This window comes from Heliangelus exortis, chromosome 19 (assembly GCF_036169615.1).
Source record: "Heliangelus exortis chromosome 19, bHelExo1.hap1, whole genome shotgun sequence".
NCBI classification, from domain to species: Eukaryota; Metazoa; Chordata; class Aves; order Apodiformes; family Trochilidae; genus Heliangelus; species Heliangelus exortis.
In genome coordinates, this window is record NC_092440.1 from 5,219,530 (window position 1) to 5,240,120 (window position 20,591).

Here is a 20,591-nt window from a genome sequence, read left to right on the forward strand (position 1 = left end):
ATTTTACAGCCCCCACCTGACGCTGCCCGGCTCCCTCCAGCAAGCGCCATCTCCCCGGTTTTCAGCCCTTTTGGGGGCTCTCGCTCTCCACCAGTCACGGAAACAGCATCAGATGTTGCTTTACAGCCTGGCGTGGGGCCGGCGTCCTGCTGAAAGATGCAGAACAAGACGAAGGTCCCCGCCCGCCGTCTTCTCCCGCATCCTCCGGCACGACCAGCGCTGCCCGGAGCCCCCGCATTCCCGGAGCCCCCGCATCCCCGGAGCCTGTCTGGAGCCCCCAGCATACCCGGAGCCCCCAGCATCCCCGGAGCCTGTCTGGAGCCCCCAGCATTCCCGGAGCCCCCAGCATCCCCTTAGCCTGCCCGGAGTCCCCAGCATCCCCGGGGTCCCCAGCATTCCCGGAGCCTGCCCGGTCGGGCGGGGGGCAGCACTAGGGGGGGCCGCTGAGCCGGCAGCAGCTCGGCCGAGCTCTATGGTGGAGGAGGCAGCGGCCATGGGAGCCGAGCGGGAAGCACGGGCCTGCGAGGCTTTCTACGGAGCTTTTCCCATCGCTCAGCCGGTGCTCTCCTGCCTGAGCTGCCTGCGGCAATTTGCAAGGTAAGAGGATGGGCCCTGGAGCGAGGGAACCCCGGCGGCATCCCCCGGGCGCGGAGACCCCGGGGATTCCCCGGCCTGGAGCCCCCGACATCCCCCGGTGCGGGTTTCGGAATCCCCCGGGCGCAGGGCTCCGGCGCGGTTCCCCCGGGGATCCGCGAACCCCTCCACCCCGCTCTGCAGCAGCAGGGCAGCAAGTTTTAGGATTTTTCGGGCCCTCCTGCCCCGTCCCTACCCGCATGCTTGCGTTTGCCAGAGCAGCGCTGTGGACTCTGAGCTCTGGGGAGTTCCTCCCCCCAGAGCGCAGTTGGGAGAGAGGAGCCTCGAAAAGGGGACGCCCTAACCTCTGTCAAGCTGGGACACCTCTGCCCCAATCGAAATCTAGCAGGGGTACCCCAAATCCTAATCCCCACCACGATAATGCACCCCCACCCTAATCCAAATTCAACTGGGGTACGCCCACCCCAATCCTCAAACTGGGGCACCCCAATCCTGTTTTCCACCAAGCTGGGGTATCCCCCACCCTCATCCCCACTGACCTGGGATATCCTCACCCCCATCCCGTTTCAGGAGTACCACCAGGAGATGCAAAGACAAACACCTGGAGGAGGCTCTCCTGCTGTCACGGGCGCTGGGCGAGGGTCTGCGGGCGCTGGGTGAGGGGGAGGCACGGCCCCTGCTCCGCTGCATCCTGGCTTTCCAGATGGAGGCAACAAGCAGCTCCAGCTCCTTCCAGAAACTGGAACAGGTCTGCAACGTGGCTGGCTGGGCTGCAGCTTCAGGGATCCATTAGCCTTACGTGCAAGTGATGGTCTCACCCAGCTCTGCCTGCCACCAGCACAGCCCTGGTGTGCTGTGTCCTTACCACCAAAGGGGCCGTGGGGAGCTCCCCCACAGAGCTCCACTCTGCTGCTGGGATTTCCTGGGGGTCCAGGCAGAGCTGGTGACCCGTGGTGTCTCTCAGCAGATGGTGACCCAGCTGGCTGTGGGGAATGAAGCCCTGCTGGCCCAGGAGGTGGGCACACTGATGGCTGGCCTGGCACAGCAGGGAGAGGTGAGAGTGCCCTGGTTTTGTGGTGGCATTGGCTTTTGTGGGGGCTTGACTGGAGCCCATGTGTGACATCCTGGTTTGGGTTGTCTGGGGTCTGGGCTTCTCTTCCACTATGTTGGGGGCTTTCTCTTGCACCAGCCCTTTGTTCATCCCTGGGACAGCTTCTTGCACAGGCAGGACCCTCCTGCCCAAGGCACCAAGCCCCAGTGTGTTGTCACACAGGACAAACTGTCCTTCTGCCCCACAGGTGCTGTCTCCTGGGAACCTTCAGTCAGGTCAGTTTCTATCCCTTCTCCTCTGCGGGCTTCTCCCAGCCCTCAGCACCAATGCACAGGACATTCCCTGCCCACCCAGAACAAGTCCTCTGCATCCATGGGTTAGGCAGCAGGGATCAGACAGATCTGTGGGGTCTCTGCAGAGGTCCCAGCAACACCCAGACCCCCAGCAATGTGCTGGGGGCTGATGCTGTCCCCTTGCCCACAGTGTGCATGTTCATAGAGGAGAGCAGCCTGGGCCGGCAGCACTGGCAGCAGAACCTGTCCCTGCTGCTCCAGTGCCTGGCTACCACCTTGCACTGGGTGCTGCAGAGCCAGCCTGGTGGCACCTGGGGATACCTGGCTGTCAAGGTGAGAGCCAAGTTTCAGAGGAGGGGAAGGATCAGTCCCTGCTCTGGGCAGGCACGGGCAGCTATGTCCAGGAGGGATGTGTCCCAGAACACTGATCCCAATGGCCATCCCTGGGGAATTGCTGCTTTTTGGTAGGTGAGGAGTGATGACAGCCATCCCCATGGTCCCCATACCTCCTCCTCCAGGCCTGCCTCCAGCTCTTCCAGGCACTGCCGAAGGACGTGGCCCCCCTTGCATGGAGCAATGGGGGGAAGAGTGAAGCCCTGCAGAGCCTCCTGGGGCTGCTGCTGGAGGTGGCCTGGGGCAAGGTGTGTACTGCCCTGGGGAGGGATGGTGCTGCCTGTCCCCAGGAGCAGAGCAATGCCATCCTTCCCGGGTGCTTTCCCATTCCCTCCCCTGAGAGGAGCCTGCAGAGGCAGCCCCAATGCCTGGGGTGGCTGAGGGACCCAGCATAATTGCCCCTGTGGGCACAGAGGGAGGGTTAAATGGGCTCTGGGCTTTAAATGACACTTTGATCTGCACCTTTGCCTCCTTTGTGGTTCCAGGCCCCCAACAAGGACACACGGCTGCTGGCAGGCACGGCCCTGAGCATGCTGGTGAACACAGCCCCACAGCCCCAGTGTGGGGCCAGCGCTGTGCTGGCCCTCTTCCAGCTCCCAGGGAGAGGTGGGTGCTCTGTCCTGAGCTGGGGATGGCCTCTGGCAAAGGGGAGAGTGGGAACTGGTGCACTGAGCTGTGGGAGGAAATAGGCCAGTGCTGATCACCAGCTGATCCAAGCTGGACTCTGCTTCTGTGTCCTACTTGGAGTCCAGGAGCTGCCACCAGCCACCTCCTACAGTTACTCTGGGATGAGCCAGAGCAGTTTACTCTCAGAGCAGCATTTGGGTTTGCCATCTCTCTGCCACCTAATCCAGCTGTTTCCCACCAGATGTGGGGGAGCTGAAGTTTGGGGAGCTGGTGGTGGAGGCCCCCCAAGTCCTGGAGCCAGATGGGCTGGAGAAACTGGTGCTCACCAGAGGTTTGCTGACATGCTGCAAGACTGACATCCTCAGCTGCCAGCTAGAGAGCTTCACCCACAAGGTAGGAGAGCTCAAACCCAATGGCCAGGGATTTGGAGAACTCCTAATGCTCAGATGGCAGCCACTGGGCAGACTGTGGATCCCCATGGGACACAGCCAGGATGCACTGCTCTGCATATCCCACTGGACATGGTGTGTTAGCCAGGACCCTGCCTTTTCCAAAGACATTTGAACAGGGATTTCCCTCTCCTGGGAGGTGGGAAGAAGCCAGGCAAAGCATCAGCAGTGTTTGCCCACTGGGCAGAGTGCAGCCTCCAGCTCTCCTCAGCATCTCCTGAGGACTTGCAGGCAGGAAGCAAAGACCAGCAATAAGCTGCAGTAAGAGTCAGGAAGCCAAGCAACTCTTGCCTTGCCTGTCTTGTGAGGTTTTCTTGCCCTGCAAAGCCCACACCCACCCCTCCCTGAACTGCAGTGTCCCCACAGGCCTGCCTGCTGCTGGACGTGGTCTTTCCCACTGTGTGTGCCCTGACCAAGGAGCAGGACTGCCACTACTACTGCTTCCAAGGTAGGAGATGGTGACCCTGCCATGCTGGGGGGGATCTGAAGGATTCACTGTGCTCAGGACTCACAGAGCCTGCATGTCTCCTCATCTTCTCCTGGAGAAGATGCTTTTCTGAATCTTGGTGGTTGATTTGGAAACTGCTGTTAACATCTGCTCCAGCCCAGTGGGCACTAACCCTCTGCAGGCAATTTTTGGGGTGAGGGCTGCAGTGGTGCTCTCTGCCCTTGCAGCCTGTGCCCTGTGGCTGCAGCGCCTGCGGGAGAGCCTGCCTGCCCTCTGGCACCTGATGGGGACCCACATCCTGGCCCAGGACACCCAGCTCCTCCAGCAGCTCACCCAGATGGTGTGGGACAACGCCGAGACCCCAGTAAGCCTGTACCTCAGCAACCAGAAACAGCTCTTTCCCTGCCCATAATGCATCCTTGCTTGTTTCATCTCCATCAGCCAAACACAAATCCCCTTGCCCATGGCTGCCTGCAGCTGCCTTCCTTTGCCAGGGCAGCAACACCCTCACTGCTGAGGCTGGGGTACTCATCACACCTGGGCTCTACAGGGTTGTGTCCCGGTGCTTTGCCCTGCCCAGGCAGCACCCACGGGTGCAGTCCCAGCTGGTCCACACAAACTGGCTCACCTCTTGCCATCCTCATGCCCCAGCTCCTAACTCCCTGGTCACCAGCCAGTGCTAAAAGTTCTCTGCCAGAGTGTCAAGGTTTAGCAGTGACCTTGGTTTCTATGGGAATAAGCATAAGCAAGAGCTTTCCTGCATGCCATTCACACCATGAACTTAGTAACAACTATAAACATCAAGAGTTCTCAATTCGAGACGCAGACACTGTCTGAAAAATGTGCTGTTAACTTCAGAAAGTGCAGTCACTGACAAGTGAAATTTCTAAGAAGAAAATTGGTTCTGTCCAGGACACATGGGAGAGCCAAGAGTCTTTCCTCACACAGCAAGACAGGAGGAAGAACCCACTCTAACCTCTCCTGCTTGCTGTCCTCCCTCCAGGCAGAAGGGGTGTCTGAGTTCATCCACAGCTCCTTCCGACTGCTCCTGGAGATCTACCACCTTGAGTGCCAGCACTTCCAGGACCAGGAGAGACCCCTCTACCAACAGATGCTGCAGAGGGTGATCTCAATGCCATGGCAAATCAAAGCCAGATATGTGCCCCTCTGTGCCATCGTCCCCTATGTGGGCAGCCAGCAGGTAGGGAGAGGGACAGAGAGGCTCAGGCCTGGCTGACACTGCATCCAGGGTGTCACAGCCTGTCACCTTCCCCTGCCCAGCTCAGCCCTGTGGCCAGGCAGCCTTCACAGGGTGCCCTTTTTAGCATTACCGCAAGGATAGTATTTCTGGTGGGGTGGTGACCTACAGCAACAGTGATGCATTCCTGGGGACTCCCTGACAGCAGGGAGGGGAGCTTTGCCAGTTGGTGTCCACCAAAATCTGGCCAAAAGCAGCTTGGTGTACCAGAGCTGCTCAGTGCCCTGGGTGACCTCACCATGGCTTGTACCCACACGTCACTCACCATACGGAGCCTTCAGCCAGGGCCATCACAGAATCACTTATATTGGGAAAGTCCCTTTATGAGGGGCTCATCTGGCTTTCTCCCAGGTGCTGGATGCCTACCCGGACCTGCCGCAGCACCTCCTGAGCTGCCTCTCCACCAACCACCTGTGTCCCGCAGCAGCCGAGGTCTACAAGGCCCTGGTGAGGCAGCAGTGTGCCGAGGGGCAGCGGGGGTCGGTCCTGGTGGGACGGTGGTCCCTGTGCTGGCTGCCCCTGCTCTCCCAGGCGCTCCGCTCCCCCCTGCCCATCCTGCACGGCAACGCTGCCAACCACCTCCTCACCTGGACCCTGAGGCAGCTCCCGGACGCGCAGGCACCGCTGGCCGCCCGGTTCGGTGGCCGGGATGCGGCGTCACTCCGGGCTTGGGTCTCGCTGCTGAAGGCACAGAAGAGCGTGTCGGGGGCTCTGTCGCTGCGGGGGGAGACGCTGGAGCGGCTCCGCTGCTGCCTGGGGGCCCGTGAGGACGGCGTCCGGCTGTCGGCCGTGGCTCTGCTGTGCTGCAGCCCCAGCACCAATCTGCCCCTCTCAGGCATCGAGCTGCGGCTGCTGCGGGAGTTCCTGCCCCTCAACCTCAACTGCGGGTCCTCTGCCTTCCGGCAGCTGCTGCAGGCGGCGGTGAGGAAGGCGCTGGTCCGGCTGCGGGACAGCTCGCTGGCCCAGCTGCGAGGGAAGGTGTCCCGAGGCAGCGATGGAGCGGGGCAGCTGGCCCAGGCAGTAGGTGAGGTGGCCACCCTGGCATCTCCATCGCAGCCCTGGGGGATCCGCAGCCCGGTGCCCAGCCCAGCCTCGCTCTCTGCCCCGCAGGCTTTGTGGAGTGGCTGCTGCAGCTCAGCATCACCTCGCTCAGCCCGGGCTCCAACTACCAGAGGAAGAAGACGGCTCTGCTCCTGCTGGCCGCTGTTCTGGAGACCTGCACGGACACCTGGAGCCCCGACAGGAAAAAGGGGCAGCCCCCACGTGAGTACAGGCAACCCACCTGGAGCATCTCCCCTTGGCTGCAGGGGGTGCTCCCTGTCCCACCACCCCATGTCCCCACCACAGGGACCATGGCCACGCTGCTGAGCTATGCCAGGCAGAGCGGCTGCTGGGACTTCTTCTCCCAGCCCAATTTGTTGGCACTGCTGAGCTGCTTGCAGGACAGCACTAATGAGGTGAGTCTCAGTGCCTGTAAAGCCACCTGCCTCGGCCCTGAGTGGGCTCAGGGTGGTGGCCTTCCCCTGCTCTGCCCCAGCTACTTCAGCTGCTTTCCTCTCCATCTTGTGTTCCAGTTTCTTCACCTGTCCTCTCTTGGCAGATCAGAGACTTGGCCTCAGAGCTTCTTGTCCGCTACTTCCCCCCCACACTCCCGGAGCCCATTGCCCTGGCTCTCTTCCAGCTGGCCCAGGATGCCCTGAGCAGCCCACGAGTGCAAGAGGCTGAAGCTGGAGCTGTGTTGATGAAGACCATCCTGCAGAAGTATGAGCTCCCAGCTTCCCCCTCCCAACAGCAGCACCCAAGAGCATCAGCATCACTGGTGCCTCACCAGAGTCTGCTTTAATATAGCTCAAAGCAGCAATGGCTTGGGTTTGAAATAGCCTTGCCCTGGGTAGGTGGGTAGGGCTGGCTTGCAGGACCCCAAACCAGGGGAGGATAGAGATGTACAGCATGAGTCAGACAGGAAATCCCTTCATCCTTACAGCAGCCTCTACCTCTTCCTTCAGGTCAGACAGTGGCACCATAAAGAGCCTGGCCCTGGAGGCTGAAGCAGCCCCAACACTGCCCAACCGAGGTCTCTGCTTTGCTCAGCACCTCCTCCACATGCTGCAAGCCCAGTACACTGCAGCGTGCCAGGACCTGCTGCAGGCAGCTGCCTCTGCACCAATGCATGGTATGTCCCCAACCTGGCAGAGCAGGGAGTAGCTCCTGCAGCAGACCCCCTTCTTGGGAGCCTGGAGCAGGCAGGAATCATGCAAGCAGGACTGAGGCCACAACTCTGTGTTGATGCCATGTCCTTGCCTCAGTTTCCCTGTTTTGCTGTTGCCCAACTTGCCTGTCACTTCAGGGCCCTGCTCGTGAGCATTTAAGCAGCAGGCTCAGACAGGAGTGAACAGAGGTGGGTGTTCCTGCAGGGACCATCACAGCCCTGCGGAGGTGCCTGCTCCAGGTGCCAGAGGTGGCTGCCTCCATGCAGGCAGCAGAGTTGGTGCAGAGCTGGCAGGAGCTTCTGGCCCACCTTGTGACCACAGCAAGAGACATCACCTCCTTCCTCCTGGGCACTCTGCAGAGCCAGCAGGGCCCTGGGGCCACTGAGCAAGGTGAGTGTGTCCCCTGGAGGGAGTAGCCCCAGGAATCACTGACACCTCTGTCACAGCTGTACTTGACCCAGCAGCCTTCCAGCCTTCAGGGGAGGCTTTGGGCTCCCTTCCTCTGGCAGGGAACAGCAGGGGTGTCAGACAGGGAAGGTTGGCCCAGGAGTGAAGTGCAAAGCAGGACAGCTGGGCAAGGATGCTCCCAGAGTTGGGCAGAGGATCCTGGAAATCACAGGAGCAGAGCAGCTAATGCCTAGGTTTGGGCTCCTTTCTTGACTGCCTTTGAGAACAGCAGCAGCAGAGGCAAAAGCCTTCCAGAAGCAGCAGGGCACTTGCCAGATTGAAGCAGCTGGGAGAGCAGGGGCTGGAAGAGCCCTTATAGCAACAACTTGGAAAGAGCAGTAGGGCAAAACACAACTGCAGTCCTGAGTCAGTCACACGGCAGAAGAGAAGCCACTGCAATTGTGTGCACTCTGAAGAGGGGACAGAGGGTCCCCCCAGCAGCATCCCCCTCCTTCTGCCCCACACAGACACTACTCTGTCCAGCCCCACTCAAACCAGGCTTCTCCCTCCCACAGCTGCTGCCCCATCATTTGCAGACATGGGGAACGCCATCGGCTCCCTCATCATGCTGGGGAAGGGGCAGGGTGAAGAGGAGGAGGACTCAGTCCTGCTGTCAGAGGAGCACAGCCTCATCCTGACCTGCTGCTGGGTATCAGTGAAGGTAGGCAACCTCCCCATGGCCTTGGGGAGAGGGGCACCTTGGCACCCCCACCTAACCCCCCCAAGCAGATGGTTCTCCAGCTCCCCTTGGGGTATTTGCCTTCCCTGGAGGATCTCTGCCCTTACCTCAGAGCTGCTGTAGGCCAGGGAGGATGCAACCACCACCCTCCCCAGAAGCAACCACCACCCTGCCTGCCCTTATGTAGCCCATCTGGTTCCCAGGCACTGACAGCCCCCAGCTGTGGCAGAGCTGGGCTCCTTGGCTCGCAGCCCTGTGGTCACCCATCCCAGCTCCTTGCCAACAGCCCATCTTGGCTTCTTCTCCTCAGCCTCTCTGGCAGCTGTCTGGAAAAAAGCCATCTCTGTCATTCATGCCTTGCAGCTGGCTGGGGAGCTGCTGTGCCCCGGAGCCTGTGGGACAGCACGGGTGTGGGGCAGTCCCACTGCCAGTCGTGGTGACCTTCCACTTCTCCCCAGGAGATAGGGCTGCTCCTGGGAGGCCTGGCCGAGCTGCTGCTGGCCCCAGCACTGCGGGATGGGCTGGGGACCCTCCTGCCACTCCCCACCCTGCAGACAGCTGCAAAGGTGTTCCAAGAAATCCTGCTGAGGTGTCGGCACTGGGTAAGTGCATGTCCTGCCTGGGGTGGCTTTGGCCCTCGTCCACCCCTCCAGCTCCTTAGCCCAGGCCAGTAGTCAGAGGCTCTCACTGGTGTGAGTGGGGACAAGTGTGGTGGGGCAGGGTCTGCTCTGGTGCAAGACATGGGACATGGCTGGGACCCCCTGGGTGGGATGTCAGTGCCAAACCCCATCACATCCCAAATACCATTGTGTCTTCTCACTTTTCCTTTGGCAAAGGGGTTTCTGGGAGACTGGTGGGCACAGCCTCAGGAGCTCAAGGGCCTGATGTTGCTCTGCCCTAGGGTGCTGTGGAGGGCTGCAGCATGGGCTTCACTAAATTTTGTGCTGCTCTGCTGAACCACCCTGATGCAGAGCTACAGGCAATCCCACGGACCATGCTGGAGCAGGTACTGCACTCTTTCTGCCCCACATTCTCCCCATGTCCTACAGCCGTGTCCCTGCATCCTCCCTCCTGGGGCCAAGCACCCACCTGGCAGTCAGGACAGTGCAGTGTGGGGTTGGTGCACCCACTGCCCTCCCCTGCAGAGCAGCTGCAGGCTCCAGCCAGCAGTTTTTCAGCCATACTTTGAGTGCGTTTTGTTCCTCAGGGCCTGGAAGCACTGAGTGGACCCCGGAGCAGCTCAATCACACGCCGTGCTGCCGGCTTCCCCATGCTCTTCCTCTGCATTGTCAGTGGGGAGGCCCCGGTGCAGGCACGGCCACTGCTGACCCTCTGTGTCCAGACACTGCTGGCCTTGGCCACCACGGCTCTGCCCCAGGACTGGGACCAGACCCTCGACCTCCCGCAGGTGAGCGTGGTGAGCACTGAGCTCCCTGCCGTTTGGTGACAGGGTGATCTGCATGAGGTCCCCTATAGCTGCCATACCAGGCACCCCAGCACAAGGTTGTTCTGGCACGGGGACCTCAGGGAGAGCCACAATCCACAGCCCTGACTGCGCTGCCCATCCCGGGAACCTGAGAGCTGATGGCTCTCACCTCCCCCGTCTTTTCTCACTATTTTCCCTCTGCATGGAGCCCCCTGCCCCCCCTCACCTCCGACCTCTGCTCTCCCCAGGTGTGTGCCCTCCACGTGCTGCAGACGCTGGTCCGTGGCACAGGGCTGGGCAGTGCACTGCTCCGGCACACCACGCCGATGGTGGCCCTGGCGCTGCGGGGCTTGGGCTCCCCGTGCTGGGCCATGAGGAACGCAGCCATCCAGCTCTTCAGTGAGTACCGAGGGGGAGAGGCGAGAGCTTCACGGGGGGTCGGGAAGGGGGTGGACAGGACCTGACGCTGCTTCCTGCCCCTTCCCGGCAGGCGCCCTCACCTCCCGGCTGCTGGGACAGCAGCGGAGCCACGGGGAGGGCTGCCAGGCGGAGGGGATGAGCCTGCCCGCCTTCCTCGGGCAGCACCCACAGCTGGGCACCGTGCTGCTGGGCGAGCTGGGGGTGGCTACAAGACCAGCACCAGGGGTGCTCTGCCTGCACCCCGCACTCCATGCGGTCCTTACCCTCCTGGCACAGCTGCAGCCCGGCACCGACTGCCCCGGCAGGTGAGGGGGCAGCAGGGATGTTCTGCTCTGGCATCGCTGGGTGGTCCTGCAGTGCTGGGGCTGGCCCTGGCTCTTAGCGGGGTTTTACCCCAGCTGGAGCATCACTGCATGGACTCTTTTCTCTCCACAGCCCCTCTGCTCGCTTTCTGGAGCCACTGCTGGGGCTGGCAGGGAGCCCCATCTATGCCGTGCGAGCGATGGCTGCCAAGGCACTGGTGCCAGTCGTCCCAGTGCCCCAGCGCCAGGGGCTCCTGCTGCAGCTGGCACAGCAGCTCCCAACCACACCCGAGCAGGTCTGCTCACACAACACCCTCCACGGGCACCTGCTGCAGATGCAGGCACTGCTGTCTCATGCCCCGGGCATTGAGGGGTGAGTGGTCCCCTGCCAGCCCGTGACCCCTGCCATTGGTCTGTGCCAAAATGCAGCTTTTAGGCTGCAAAGGTGGTGCCCACCCAAGTGCCGGGTGCTCCGTGGTGAGGCTGTGTCTTCACCTCCCCACAGGCTGTCAGCCGAGGCCCTGCACCCCGTGGCTCTGCAGTTGGAGGCAAGGGGCTGGCTGCTCACCCCTGCCCAGCGCTGCCCACTCGTCCGTGCTGCCTTCCTCCAGGTCCTCTCCCTCCTGCCTGCATCCCTTAGCTCCAGCTTCACCCAGAGCATCCGTGACGCTGCCAGCACCGAGCTGGGCAGCCTCCCACTGGGGGGAAAGCGGGGAGGTGCTGAGCTGCAGGTACTGCTGCCTGCCAGGGGAATCACAGTCGTGGCCTCCCTGACAGTGAGACCAGGGATGGGATGTGGGGAGCCCCTGCCTGGGGGGCACGCACCCCACCCAAGGCTGAGTGCTGGAATGTGGATCTTGGGTTTTCTTCCAGGTGGGCTTGGCCGTTCTCCACCAAACCATGGCCCGTTTTGTGTGCAATGAGGCAGCCCGGCTGGGGGACAGCGGGTGGATTGATGCTGTCTGCTCACTTCTCCGGCAGCCAAACTCCTACGTCCAGGTTGCCATCCTGAGCTGGGTTATTGACAGGGAGGGAGAAACATTCAAGGACCTGGAGAAGGCTCTCGGGCTGACACTGCTGGTATGATGAGGCTCAAAAGCCATCAAGTAAAGCAGAGGGTCCCCAATGCACTGTGCAGATGGGATCCCAGGTGCTACCTGAGAAGCATTGGTGGTCTCCAGGCTGAGGGTGCACAGGTGCAGGTTGCTTGTCCAGTGTGCTGAGGTTGCCATCCTGTGGTGCCATAGCCACTAACTGTACCTTCCTTCCCATTTTCAACTAGGAGAGCTTGGGGTCAGTGCTGCAAGAGAGGAAGGACAAAGAGTTCCTGAGATTGTACCTTGAGGCTTTGCTGCATCTTTACAGAGACCCCTCGTCGTGGTCCCAAGAAGCTTCCTGTAAGCTTCAGGGCTCCTCAGCAATATGCCTGGAGATGCTGCTGGACATGGTGGAGGCTGAGTGTCCTGGCCCTGACCTCCTCTTTCAGGCAATGTGTGCTACCAGCCTGCTGCTTGCCCACCGGTATGTCCCTGCCCACCGGTATGTCCCTGCTGCAGCTAGGCTGGCTCCACCTGACCCTTCCAGGAGTTTTCTCCTCAGTCCTTGATGGAACAGAGCCACAGCTTCTCTCCTGCAAATCATAGCCAGCCTGAATTCCCTCTCCTGTCCTCTTGACAGGCTTGAGGACCAGGACAGCACCCTGGTGGAGCGATGGTGCAGGGCACTGGAGGTTTGCAGCCGGTGTGCATCATCCGAGGTGCTGCGGTTGGCAGCCGCCCGCTCCCTGCAGACAGCGGGTGCAGATGTGGTGTCTCAGTCCCTGGGTGCTGCCTCGCTCATCCCCGTGGCTCTGAGGTAGGTCCTGGCAGGAGATGCACTGCCCACAGCCCCGAGGTTTTGTAGGTTTCACGGTTTTAATCTGGCAGGCAGCTAAATGTGAGACAGCTGCTTGCTTACTCTCCACAGCACCCCCCAGGGAGTCAGGGAGAGAACTGGAAAAGTAGAGACTCATGGGTTGAGATAAAAACAAATAAATAATTTAATTAGAATAGTGATAATAGCAATAATAGACTGTACAAATGAAGTGATGCACAATGCAACTGCTCTCCACCTGATGACCAATATCCAGCCCAGCCATGGCAGGCAATTGCAAAGAAGAAAAACTTGAAAGAAACCCTGAAACCATAATCCAGGAATAGAGACAGGAACTTCCCAGCCAGTTCTCACCTTAGTCTCCAGGCAGGCTGAGGATGCTCTGGGGACTGCAATGGCCTTTCTCTTCTCTTCCCTTTCCCCAGGCTGATAAACGTGGGCATTCACCTTCTGCAAGATGAGGATTGGGAGGTCCGGCACGAGGCCTCGGGTTTCGCCAGCCTCTTGTGGCCAGACCCCAGGCTGCCCCTCCGAGATGGCTGTGTCTTTGTTCAGGATAACGTGGGGCTCCAGAGGCTCCTGCAGCTCATCCTAGCAGAGTTTGGGGAGAACCCCGAAACCTTTGACTCGCTGCTGCAGCATCTCCCTGTCCTAGATCTCAGGGTCATTGTGGAAGAGCTGGAAGACAACAGGTGAGTTGCCAGACCCCTGGGCTGGGAATGAGGGAGCACGGGGTACCATGGGGCTGGCCCTCAAATTCATTTGTACCTCGGCTGCCCCCTAGAGCCACCAGCTTGTACAGGGAGGATGAACCCAACATTTTTGCGGAGCCGGCTGTCCTGGCACGGCAGCTGCTCCCTGTCCTGCTGCAGCTCCTGGAGAGGGCTCCCACCAGCAGCCAGCTCCGTGCCTCAGCCCTGCGCTGGCTGGAGGCTGCAGGCCCCAGTGTCCTGTGTGACCTGCAGTACTGCCAGCACCACTGGAGCCCAGGTACAGCACCATGCAGAGCCCCTGGGACAGGCGAGCTGTGTCCTTGTGCCCCAGGCTGAGCTATGCTGGGGAGACCTCACCACACTCATGGCTCCTTCGCCTTCTCTCTGCAGAAGCTGCTGCCCACCGGGGGATGAAGGCTCTGGGCTGTGCCAGGCTGCAGGTGGCTGTGGCCGTGCTGCTGGTGAGGGCCCAGCTGGTGGCACGGGCACTGCATCTGCTGGGGGAAAATGCCATCACTGTGCCAGGGCTGGCCTGTGACACCCAGGATCTGGAGCAGAAGTTGGAGCTAGTGCAGGGACTGCTGGCACAGCACGGGCTGGCCCCTACTCTGAGCCAGGAGAAGGTGCTGAAGGAGCCAGGACCACTGTCTGGGGCTGCCTGATGGCTCCAGGCATGGAGTGGTGTCATGGCAAGACCCACAGCCACAAGGCTCCTGGCTCACACTGCCACGTTCTTCCATTTGTTGTATGCTCTCTCAGGACTGTGGGTTCAGAGGTGTAACTCAGGAGACCCCAACTTGCTGTGCAGGACACAGTCCCTTTGTTCCTAATATTTTGTACCTCTCTATCCTGAGGACACTGGTACAGCATTGCCTTGAACTGTACCCTGCTGCTTGCAGCATCCCTGCCCTCAGATCCATCTGGGAGGAGGGGACATGTACTGTGGAGCCCTTGGACCCCTTGTGCTGCTTGACTCCCACCACCTTTTTTTTAACCAAGATTTTGGCTTGTCTTTCATGGCCAACCTGGGCTTTTATCCCAAATAAAGAGGCCAAGAACACACTGTTGTGGTTTTAATCTGGCAAGAAGCTAAATACCACACAGCCACTCACCTCAGGGAGTCAGTGAGAGAACAGGAAAAATACAGACACTCATGGGTTGAGATAAAAACAATTAAATAATTGCAATATTATTATAACAACAATAACAATAATAGACTTCACAAGTGATGCACAGGGCAGCTGCTCACTGCCTGCTGGCCAATGCCCAGCCCAGCCCTGGTGACTTATCCTGGAGGAGAGAAACCCCAAAACCACAATCCAGGAAAGAGACAGAAACCTCCTGGCCAGCTCTCACCTATGTGCTGAGCAGGATGTAGCATGACTTGGGATATTCCACTGGCCAATTTGGACCCATTGCTCTGCCTGTGCTCCCTCCCAGCTTCTAGTGCACCCACACACCAGCAAAGCCTGAGAAGTTGCAAAATCCCTGATTTCTTAGCAACAACTCAGTCCATCAGTGTATTATCAACATTCTTTTCATACCAAACCCCACAGTACATCCAAACCGTGCCGCTCTTCTAGCTCCTGAGAAGAACATCAGCGCTATCCCGGCTGAAACCGGGCCACATCCCCAGCGCTGAAGCCTTTTGATTTCCCAGCTCCGGAAGGTGTGGGGAGGGGGGAGGCGGGCGGGACCCAAACCCCTTTGGGTGCAGCGAACGGGCAACAGGATCCGGCTGCAGCCCTGGAGCCCCAAACCCCGCAAACAACCCCCAGAACACCCAGCCCCGCTCACGGCTGCGGGCAGCGGACGGGCCGGAGGGGACCCGGCGCCCGGATAAGCCCCCGCGGCCCCGGAGCCGCCCCCGCCCCGCCCCGGTATCGGCCCCGCCTCGGGGCGCAGCCGGACGCGGCCACATCCGTTTTCCCCAGCACCGCCTGGCACCGGCCCGGCGGGGGGTCCGGCGGCAGCGGGGACCCCGCTGGGGTCGGGGAGCAGCGGGGGGAGGGGACACACGCCAACTTCAGCCCCCTCGGGCAGCCGGTCCTACTGGGCTCCGGACGGTGCCGCAGCCCCGGCTCCGTGTGCCCCGGAGCGGTGCTCGGGATGAGCGCACCCCGACCCAACCTCGCCCTCCATCGGCACCCGCTTTCCATGCCAAGGCGCCTCAAGTTCTCCGAGGAGGAGAAATTCCTCATCCTGGAGGAGGTCAGTCTCCGCAAGGACATCTTGATCCCCAGGAGCGGCCGGTACAAGAACACTCCGGCCCGGCAGCGCGCCTGGGAGGAGATCGCAGCCGCCGTCAGCTCCCTCAGTCCCCTGGTCCATCGCACGCCCGACGAGATCCGCAGGAAGTGGGACAACATGGTCACCGACGCCCGCAGGGAGCTGGCCATGCAGAAGCACCCGGTGCTCCGCCAGCGGCCCCAGAAGCAGCTCTCCCACAACATCTTAGCCCTCTTCGACAAGCCTGGCCCAGGCCTGCCAGAGCCACCGCTCTCAGCCTCGACCTTCGGAGCGAGGGCAGCCAGCGACCCCTCCAGCCCCCCCACAATGCTGGAAGTCACCCCGGACTTGCTCCTGCATGGCCAGAGCAGCGCTGCTGCCCCAGGCCGTGGGCTGCTCTGCCCCACGGAGCCCTCACCAGCCGCCGGCCCCATGCTGGAGAGCTGTCTCAGTGCAGCCAGCAAGGCGCCCAACTGCAAGGAGCGCTTGCTCCCAACGGGACCCCAGGACATCGTGGAAAAGAGCCTCCCACCACCTGGCACTGCCCCCTCAGCACCCTGCCCACCCGCGGCAGAGGTGCTCCGGGCAGCAGCTCCCTCTCTCTGCTCATCGGAGGGCCGGGGTGCAGCGGGGATGGTCCCGGTGCTGCCAGCCAGCTCCCCCGAGCCCCCCCGCGTCAAGTGCCCGCCAAGCCCGGTGCTGGCGTGGCCGCTCCTCGGTGCGACAGCGAGCCCAGCAATGCAGAGTGGGGGGACGGGCAGCTCCCCGGCCCCGGAGGACAACGGTGAGGCTCCTGCTGCAGCAGCCCTCCTGGGCAGTGTCTCTTCCTTTGCTGTGGACCAGCTGTCCAAACCTCCCATTTTTCTGTCCCAGCTGGTCCCAGCTCCCGCACTGCCACAGCCATAGCCTGCCCTGCTCCCACCGGCTGCTGCAGCACATGGAGGGGGCTCAGGGGGAATCCTGCAGGGGTTCAGCTTTTGGGAGACTGCCATACAAATGGCAGGGAGTGGTCCTGGGGTCTGAGCTCAGCATCACTGGCACGTTCTGGTCCTGGCAGCCCGACTCTCTGTGGAGAGTGGCTGGGAGAGCCGCAGTGCCACACAGGGCCACAGAGCCACACAGTGGTGGCAAGGGCACAGATGGGAGAGAAAGGGCAGAAGCACGCAGTTTCCCAGGGCCCCACGTCCCTTCTCCAGCTCTAACAGGTTTCTCTGCTCTGCCCAGGCAGCACATCAGTGCCAGAGGGGTCCCAGCCCTACCCACGGGGCTGTGTCTGCGTGGCTGGGGAGAGGTTGGAGAAGCAGAGCCGGCTGCAGACAGAGGTCCTGGAGCTGCAGAAGGAGATCCTGCAGTTGCAGAAGGAGAAAGTCTTGATGGAGAAGGAGAAGCTGCTCCTGGAAATTGTCAAACTCCGCAGGGAGCTGGGCACTTGACAGTCCCCTGCAGGCTTTGGGGCAGCCAATGGCCAGAGTCCCCCTGCAGGGACCGGGACAGCCTGCTCCCCCCGACACGGGCACTGGCTGCCCACCTGCAGGTAGGGTCCCACAGGATGATGCTGGGATGGCAGTGCCCTGGGCTGCCCTCTCCATCCCATCTCCTTTCCCGGACCCTGGGTTGTGCCCAGCTTGGGCCCCTTCTTGCCTGCTGTCCCATTAACAACCATACTTTAGCAATTCCCATACTTTTAATCTTTACAAGCAGCATTTTCTTCCCATTCTTTGCCAAAGTACTTAATGGAAAACACGAGGAGTCAGCTCCAAGGGCAAGCAGCAAGCCTGTAGCAGAGTGAAATGAAAAAAACAAAAAAGAACAACCCACATTTTTATTTCATTCCCCCTCCCCAGCAAAGACCAGTGATGGGGAGGGCTCAGCTCACCTTCCCCAGGGGACGCTACACAAAGATGAGTGCTGGTGGGGGACAGACACAACCTTCCTGCAGCCCCTCCTGCACCCACGAGCCCTGGCACCCCGCCACGGAGGCAGCCACCCAAAATGTCCTGGAAGAATATTAATATTAGTTTTATATATAAATATATCATATTTTAAATTAATAATATAAAAGGAAGATACCTCAGCAACATGGAGAGATGCTCTTACACAGGGGGGGATGGGATGGGATACCCCCCCTCAAATTTCCACCTACCTGGCTCCTTGTAGCCCATGCCCAGTGCAATGGGGGTGGTGGTGGGATGTGTCCCCCCAGCACTCGACACACACCCTCTTGTCCCGGTGCAGCCGGCGGCTCCAGGGCTGCCCACGGCAGGGAGGCCCCACCTGGGTCAGGCGGAAATACCCGCAGTAGCTGGGGAGGGGGGAGCTGGGGAGGAGGAAAAATGGGGGGAGAAAGAGGGAAAATGGGGGAGAAAAAGTGGGGAAATGGTGGCTGGAGGATAGGGGAGAGGTTGTGGAGATTTCTTGATGGATGAGGGGTGTCAAGGGGCCATGGTTTTGGAGGGTTAAAAGGGTAATGGCTCTGGGGTGTGCAAAGAGGCCATGAGTCTGGGGGAAAGTAATGGCTGGGGGGAGTGCAAAGGGGCCACAGTTCTAGAAGCTGGTGCAAAGGGGCTGCAGTTTGGGGGGATGGAAGGTGCACAGAGGCCATGGCTCTGGGTGGGGTGTAAAAGGGCTGCGGCTATAGAGGACACCCAAGTTTAGGGTTGGGCAAAGGGAACACAGCTCTAGGAAGGGGTGCAGAGGGACCACAGCATTGGCAGAGGGGTGCAGATGGGCCCCAGCCTCACTGTGGTGGTTTTGGCTGGGATACAGCTAATTTTTTTCTCAGGAGCTAGAAAAGTGCCATGTTCTGGATTTAGCATGGGATGTGGTATGAGAAGAATGTTGATAATACACTGATGGGTTGAGTTGTTGCTAAGAAATCAGGGATTTTGCAACTTCTCAGGCTTTGCTGGTGTGTGGGTGCACTAGAAGCTGGGAGGGAGCACAGGCAGAGCAACAGGTCCAAATTGGCCAGTGGAATATCCCACATCCTGCCACATCCTGCTCAGCACATAGGTGAGAACTGGCCAGGAGGTTTCTGTCTCTCTTTCCTGGATTGTGGTTTTGGGGTTTCTCTCCTCCAGGATCAGTCACCAGGGCTGGGCTGGGCATTGGCCAGCAGTCAGTGAGCAGCTGCCCTGTGCATCACTTGTTTGTAAAGTCTATTATTAGCAGCAGTGATAGTATTATATTGCAATGATTTAATTGTTTTTATCTTAACACATGAGTGTCTATACCTTTACCTGTCCAAGTCTCTCCCTGACTCCCTATGGGTGCTGGGCAGAGTGAGTGCCTGTGTGGTATTTAGATGCCTGCTGGGTCAAGCCACAACCTCCCACACCTACCCGGATGGCTCCTCTGGCAGCATCAGCCCAGCTCTTCGCCAGCGATCCCTGAAGTCCTGGCTGAAGGAGTCAGGTAGTATCTTGGCCACCTCTGGCAGAAGAGCAGCCCGGGGGGACACGGTTGGTTAAAGACACCCCAGGACAGGCAGCAGGGACAGCAGTATGGGCCGGGGGGGTGGTCACACAGGAGGGAGGTGGGCATCCCCACCTTACCTTTGGCTGTCCCGCAGGTCGGGTGCTCCCCCAGGCAGCCGCGGCGCTGCTTGAGGTCAGGGCAGGGCTCCCCTCCGTGCCGGGGTGGGATGGTGACCTGGCGGCTGCGGGCCTTGCTGCCGACCCCGCACGGGGAGCTGCACCCGCTCCACGGCCCCCAGGGCCCCACCGCGCAGCCCACTGCTGACAGGGGAACGCGGGAGGGAAAAGAGAGGGAAAAGAGAGCTTTGATAGCGTGGAGGATGGAAGGAGGAGAGCAGGGGAGATGCACCACAGGGGAGGGGGAGATGGGAGGCTGGAGGTGAGGAAGGGCGGCCCCGGCAGCCCCTCTCCCCCGAGCCCGGGCGGTGCGGTGGCATTGTGCTCTGCTTCCGCAGACCTTTATCCCCAGGCTGCTGCTGCAGCTCTGCATCGCGCTGAGCTGGGACCCCGCTAATCTCCCCGAAGATTAGGGAGGGCTGACTACTGCAATTGTCCCCAGGGGCCGCGGCCAGCACCCGCCTGCCCAGGGTTTGGGTCCCCAGAGTGGGCTGGCTCTGCATCCCCCAGGCCCATGCTCCCTGTCACCCCCGGCACGGACCCCAGTCCAGGTTCCCGTGTCCCCTGCAGGGCACTCCCTGCAGCCACAGCGATGCTGGGGCTTAGCTCACCCAGGTCCCACACTGATGGCTCCAAGGCTTTGCAGGGACAACGCTGCTGTCATCCTGTTACATTCCCATCTGCAGACCAGAAGCCACCCCTGCAGGCTCTCCTACTACACAGGAGAGCAGCCAGGCATTCAGCGTGGCAAAAAAGCAGAAAATCGGGATATTCATCCAAATCCATCCCAGCTGGCCTTCGCAGATGCACCCCCTTACCCCAAAGCATGGGGCCAACAGAAAATAGCAAACAGCTGCCACCAAAAGCAGCAGCCCAGGCTGGTGTCCCCAGCCCTAGGGCTCCCTCCCTGGCAAGCCGTCCAGCTGGTACCATACTGTACCATCCCATCCCCATGCTCACCGGCCCGGCGGCACGCAGCATAGTAGTCCTCACAGCAGTCCCCTGTCCTCTCGCAGTACGAGTCGCAGTAGCAGCGAGCCCGGCGGGTGCTAAGAGCCCAGCAGGCGTTGTTCCTGCCCGGGCAGCACCGGTGCCAGCAGCCACCTGTGGCACTCGCCAGGTAGCCGGTGGCCAGCAGCCAGCTCCCGCAGAGAAGCAGACCCCACATGGTGCCCAAGTCCCCGCAAACCAGCGAGTGACAGCTTTCCAGCTTCCCCCCCCTCCCGTGCCGGCAAACGCTGGGTGAGCAGCGAGGGCTGGAGCCACAGCTGCACCGCCCCTGGGCTGGGCGGGGGGACAAAGCCCGTTCCCTTCTGCTCCACTGACCCTCGCTGTCCCAGCTCTTTGCTCTGCAGCCAAGGCGAGGAATTAATAAAATTAACTGAGATGGTTAATACAATGCTTTGCAGGGGACAATGCAACCCCGGAGCTGCCTTGGAGCACCTGTGGTTAAAGCTGGGTTAAAGCTGATGGTCACCCAGGAGCATTGGCTCAGCCCTGGGGGGAAGCAGGACTGGGATGCAATGGGGGACCCCATCCCCAATCCCCACACGCACTGCAGGGCTCAGCACTACCTGGACACCAACA

The 20,591-nt window shown here is 60.7% G+C and overlaps 3 protein-coding genes across 5 annotated transcripts; 2 read left to right on the forward strand and 1 right to left on the reverse strand.

Annotated features, from left to right (window-relative positions):
* The first annotated feature begins 406 nt into the window (after positions 1–406).
* LOC139805251 (tRNA (32-2'-O)-methyltransferase regulator THADA-like) lies at positions 407–14,244 on the forward strand. Its single transcript, XM_071763457.1, has 31 exons — positions 407–597; positions 1,165–1,342; positions 1,562–1,648; positions 1,893–1,920; positions 2,129–2,271; positions 2,457–2,579; positions 2,817–2,937; positions 3,200–3,351; positions 3,774–3,855; positions 4,083–4,219; positions 4,859–5,056; positions 5,465–6,137; positions 6,224–6,376; positions 6,461–6,570; positions 6,714–6,874; positions 7,120–7,286; positions 7,528–7,713; positions 8,286–8,431; positions 8,908–9,051; positions 9,351–9,455; positions 9,657–9,857; positions 10,124–10,274; positions 10,366–10,600; positions 10,731–10,970; positions 11,103–11,328; positions 11,471–11,677; positions 11,880–12,118; positions 12,275–12,451; positions 12,895–13,161; positions 13,254–13,459; positions 13,573–14,244. Exons 1-31 carry the CDS (start codon positions 473–475, stop codon positions 13,842–13,844), a joined length of 5,640 nt encoding a protein of 1,879 aa, XP_071619558.1. The 5' UTR covers positions 407–472; the 3' UTR covers positions 13,845–14,244.
* Positions 13,869–17,224, forward strand: LOC139805314 (uncharacterized). The gene is made up of 3 exons (XM_071763595.1): positions 13,869–13,945; positions 14,961–16,195; positions 16,636–17,224. The coding sequence occupies exons 1-3, from the start codon at positions 13,869–13,871 to the stop codon at positions 16,842–16,844; spliced, it is 1,521 nt and encodes a 506-aa protein (XP_071619696.1). The 3' UTR covers positions 16,845–17,224.
* On the reverse strand, positions 17,077–20,465 carry LOC139805253 (somatomedin-B and thrombospondin type-1 domain-containing protein-like). 3 transcript variants are annotated; one of them, XM_071763463.1, is made up of 6 exons: positions 19,965–20,465; positions 18,966–19,145; positions 18,753–18,843; positions 17,555–17,728; positions 17,288–17,408; positions 17,077–17,186 (listed from the first exon to the last, which is right to left on the reverse strand). In XM_071763463.1, exons 1-5 carry the CDS (start codon positions 20,170–20,172, stop codon positions 17,303–17,305), a joined length of 759 nt encoding a protein of 252 aa, XP_071619564.1. In that variant the 5' UTR covers positions 20,173–20,465; the 3' UTR covers positions 17,077–17,186; positions 17,288–17,302. The 3 variants fall into 3 exon arrangements, with proteins under 3 accessions (XP_071619564.1, XP_071619563.1, XP_071619562.1); XM_071763462.1 differs by having other exon boundaries at positions 18,966–19,148; XM_071763461.1 differs by lacking the exon at positions 19,965–20,465 and having other exon boundaries at positions 18,966–19,538.
* Between the last annotated feature and the right edge of the window lie 126 nt (positions 20,466–20,591).

Bases quoted from the DNA above. Each gene is read 5' to 3' on its own strand.
- LOC139805314 (XM_071763595.1), top strand. From the start codon at position 13,869: ATGGCAAGACCCACAGCCACAAGGCTCCTGGCTCACACTGCCACGTTC. The intron at 13,946-14,960 runs GTGGGTTCAGAG...AACAACCCCCAG, and splicing joins TTGTATGCTCTCTCAGGACT to AACACCCAGCCCCGCTCACG. The intron at 16,196-16,635 runs GTGAGGCTCCTG...TGCTCTGCCCAG, and splicing joins CCCGGCCCCGGAGGACAACG to GCAGCACATCAGTGCCAGAG.
- LOC139805253 (XM_071763461.1), bottom strand. From the start codon at position 19,377: ATGCAGAGCTGCAGCAGCAGCCTGGGGATAAAGGTCTGCGGAAGCAGA. The intron at 17,729-18,752 runs GTAGGTGTGGGA...CCTCCTCCCCAG, and splicing joins CTGCCAGAGGAGCCATCCGG to CTCCCCCCTCCCCAGCTACT. The intron at 17,409-17,554 runs GTAGGTGGAAAT...ATATTCTTCCAG, and splicing joins CATGGGCTACAAGGAGCCAG to GACATTTTGGGTGGCTGCCT.
- LOC139805251 (XM_071763457.1), top strand. From the start codon at position 473: ATGGTGGAGGAGGCAGCGGCCATGGGAGCCGAGCGGGAAGCACGGGCC. The intron at 10,275-10,365 runs GTGAGTACCGAG...CCTTCCCGGCAG, and splicing joins CGCAGCCATCCAGCTCTTCA to GCGCCCTCACCTCCCGGCTG. The intron at 13,460-13,572 runs GTACAGCACCAT...TTCTCTCTGCAG, and splicing joins CCAGCACCACTGGAGCCCAG to AAGCTGCTGCCCACCGGGGG.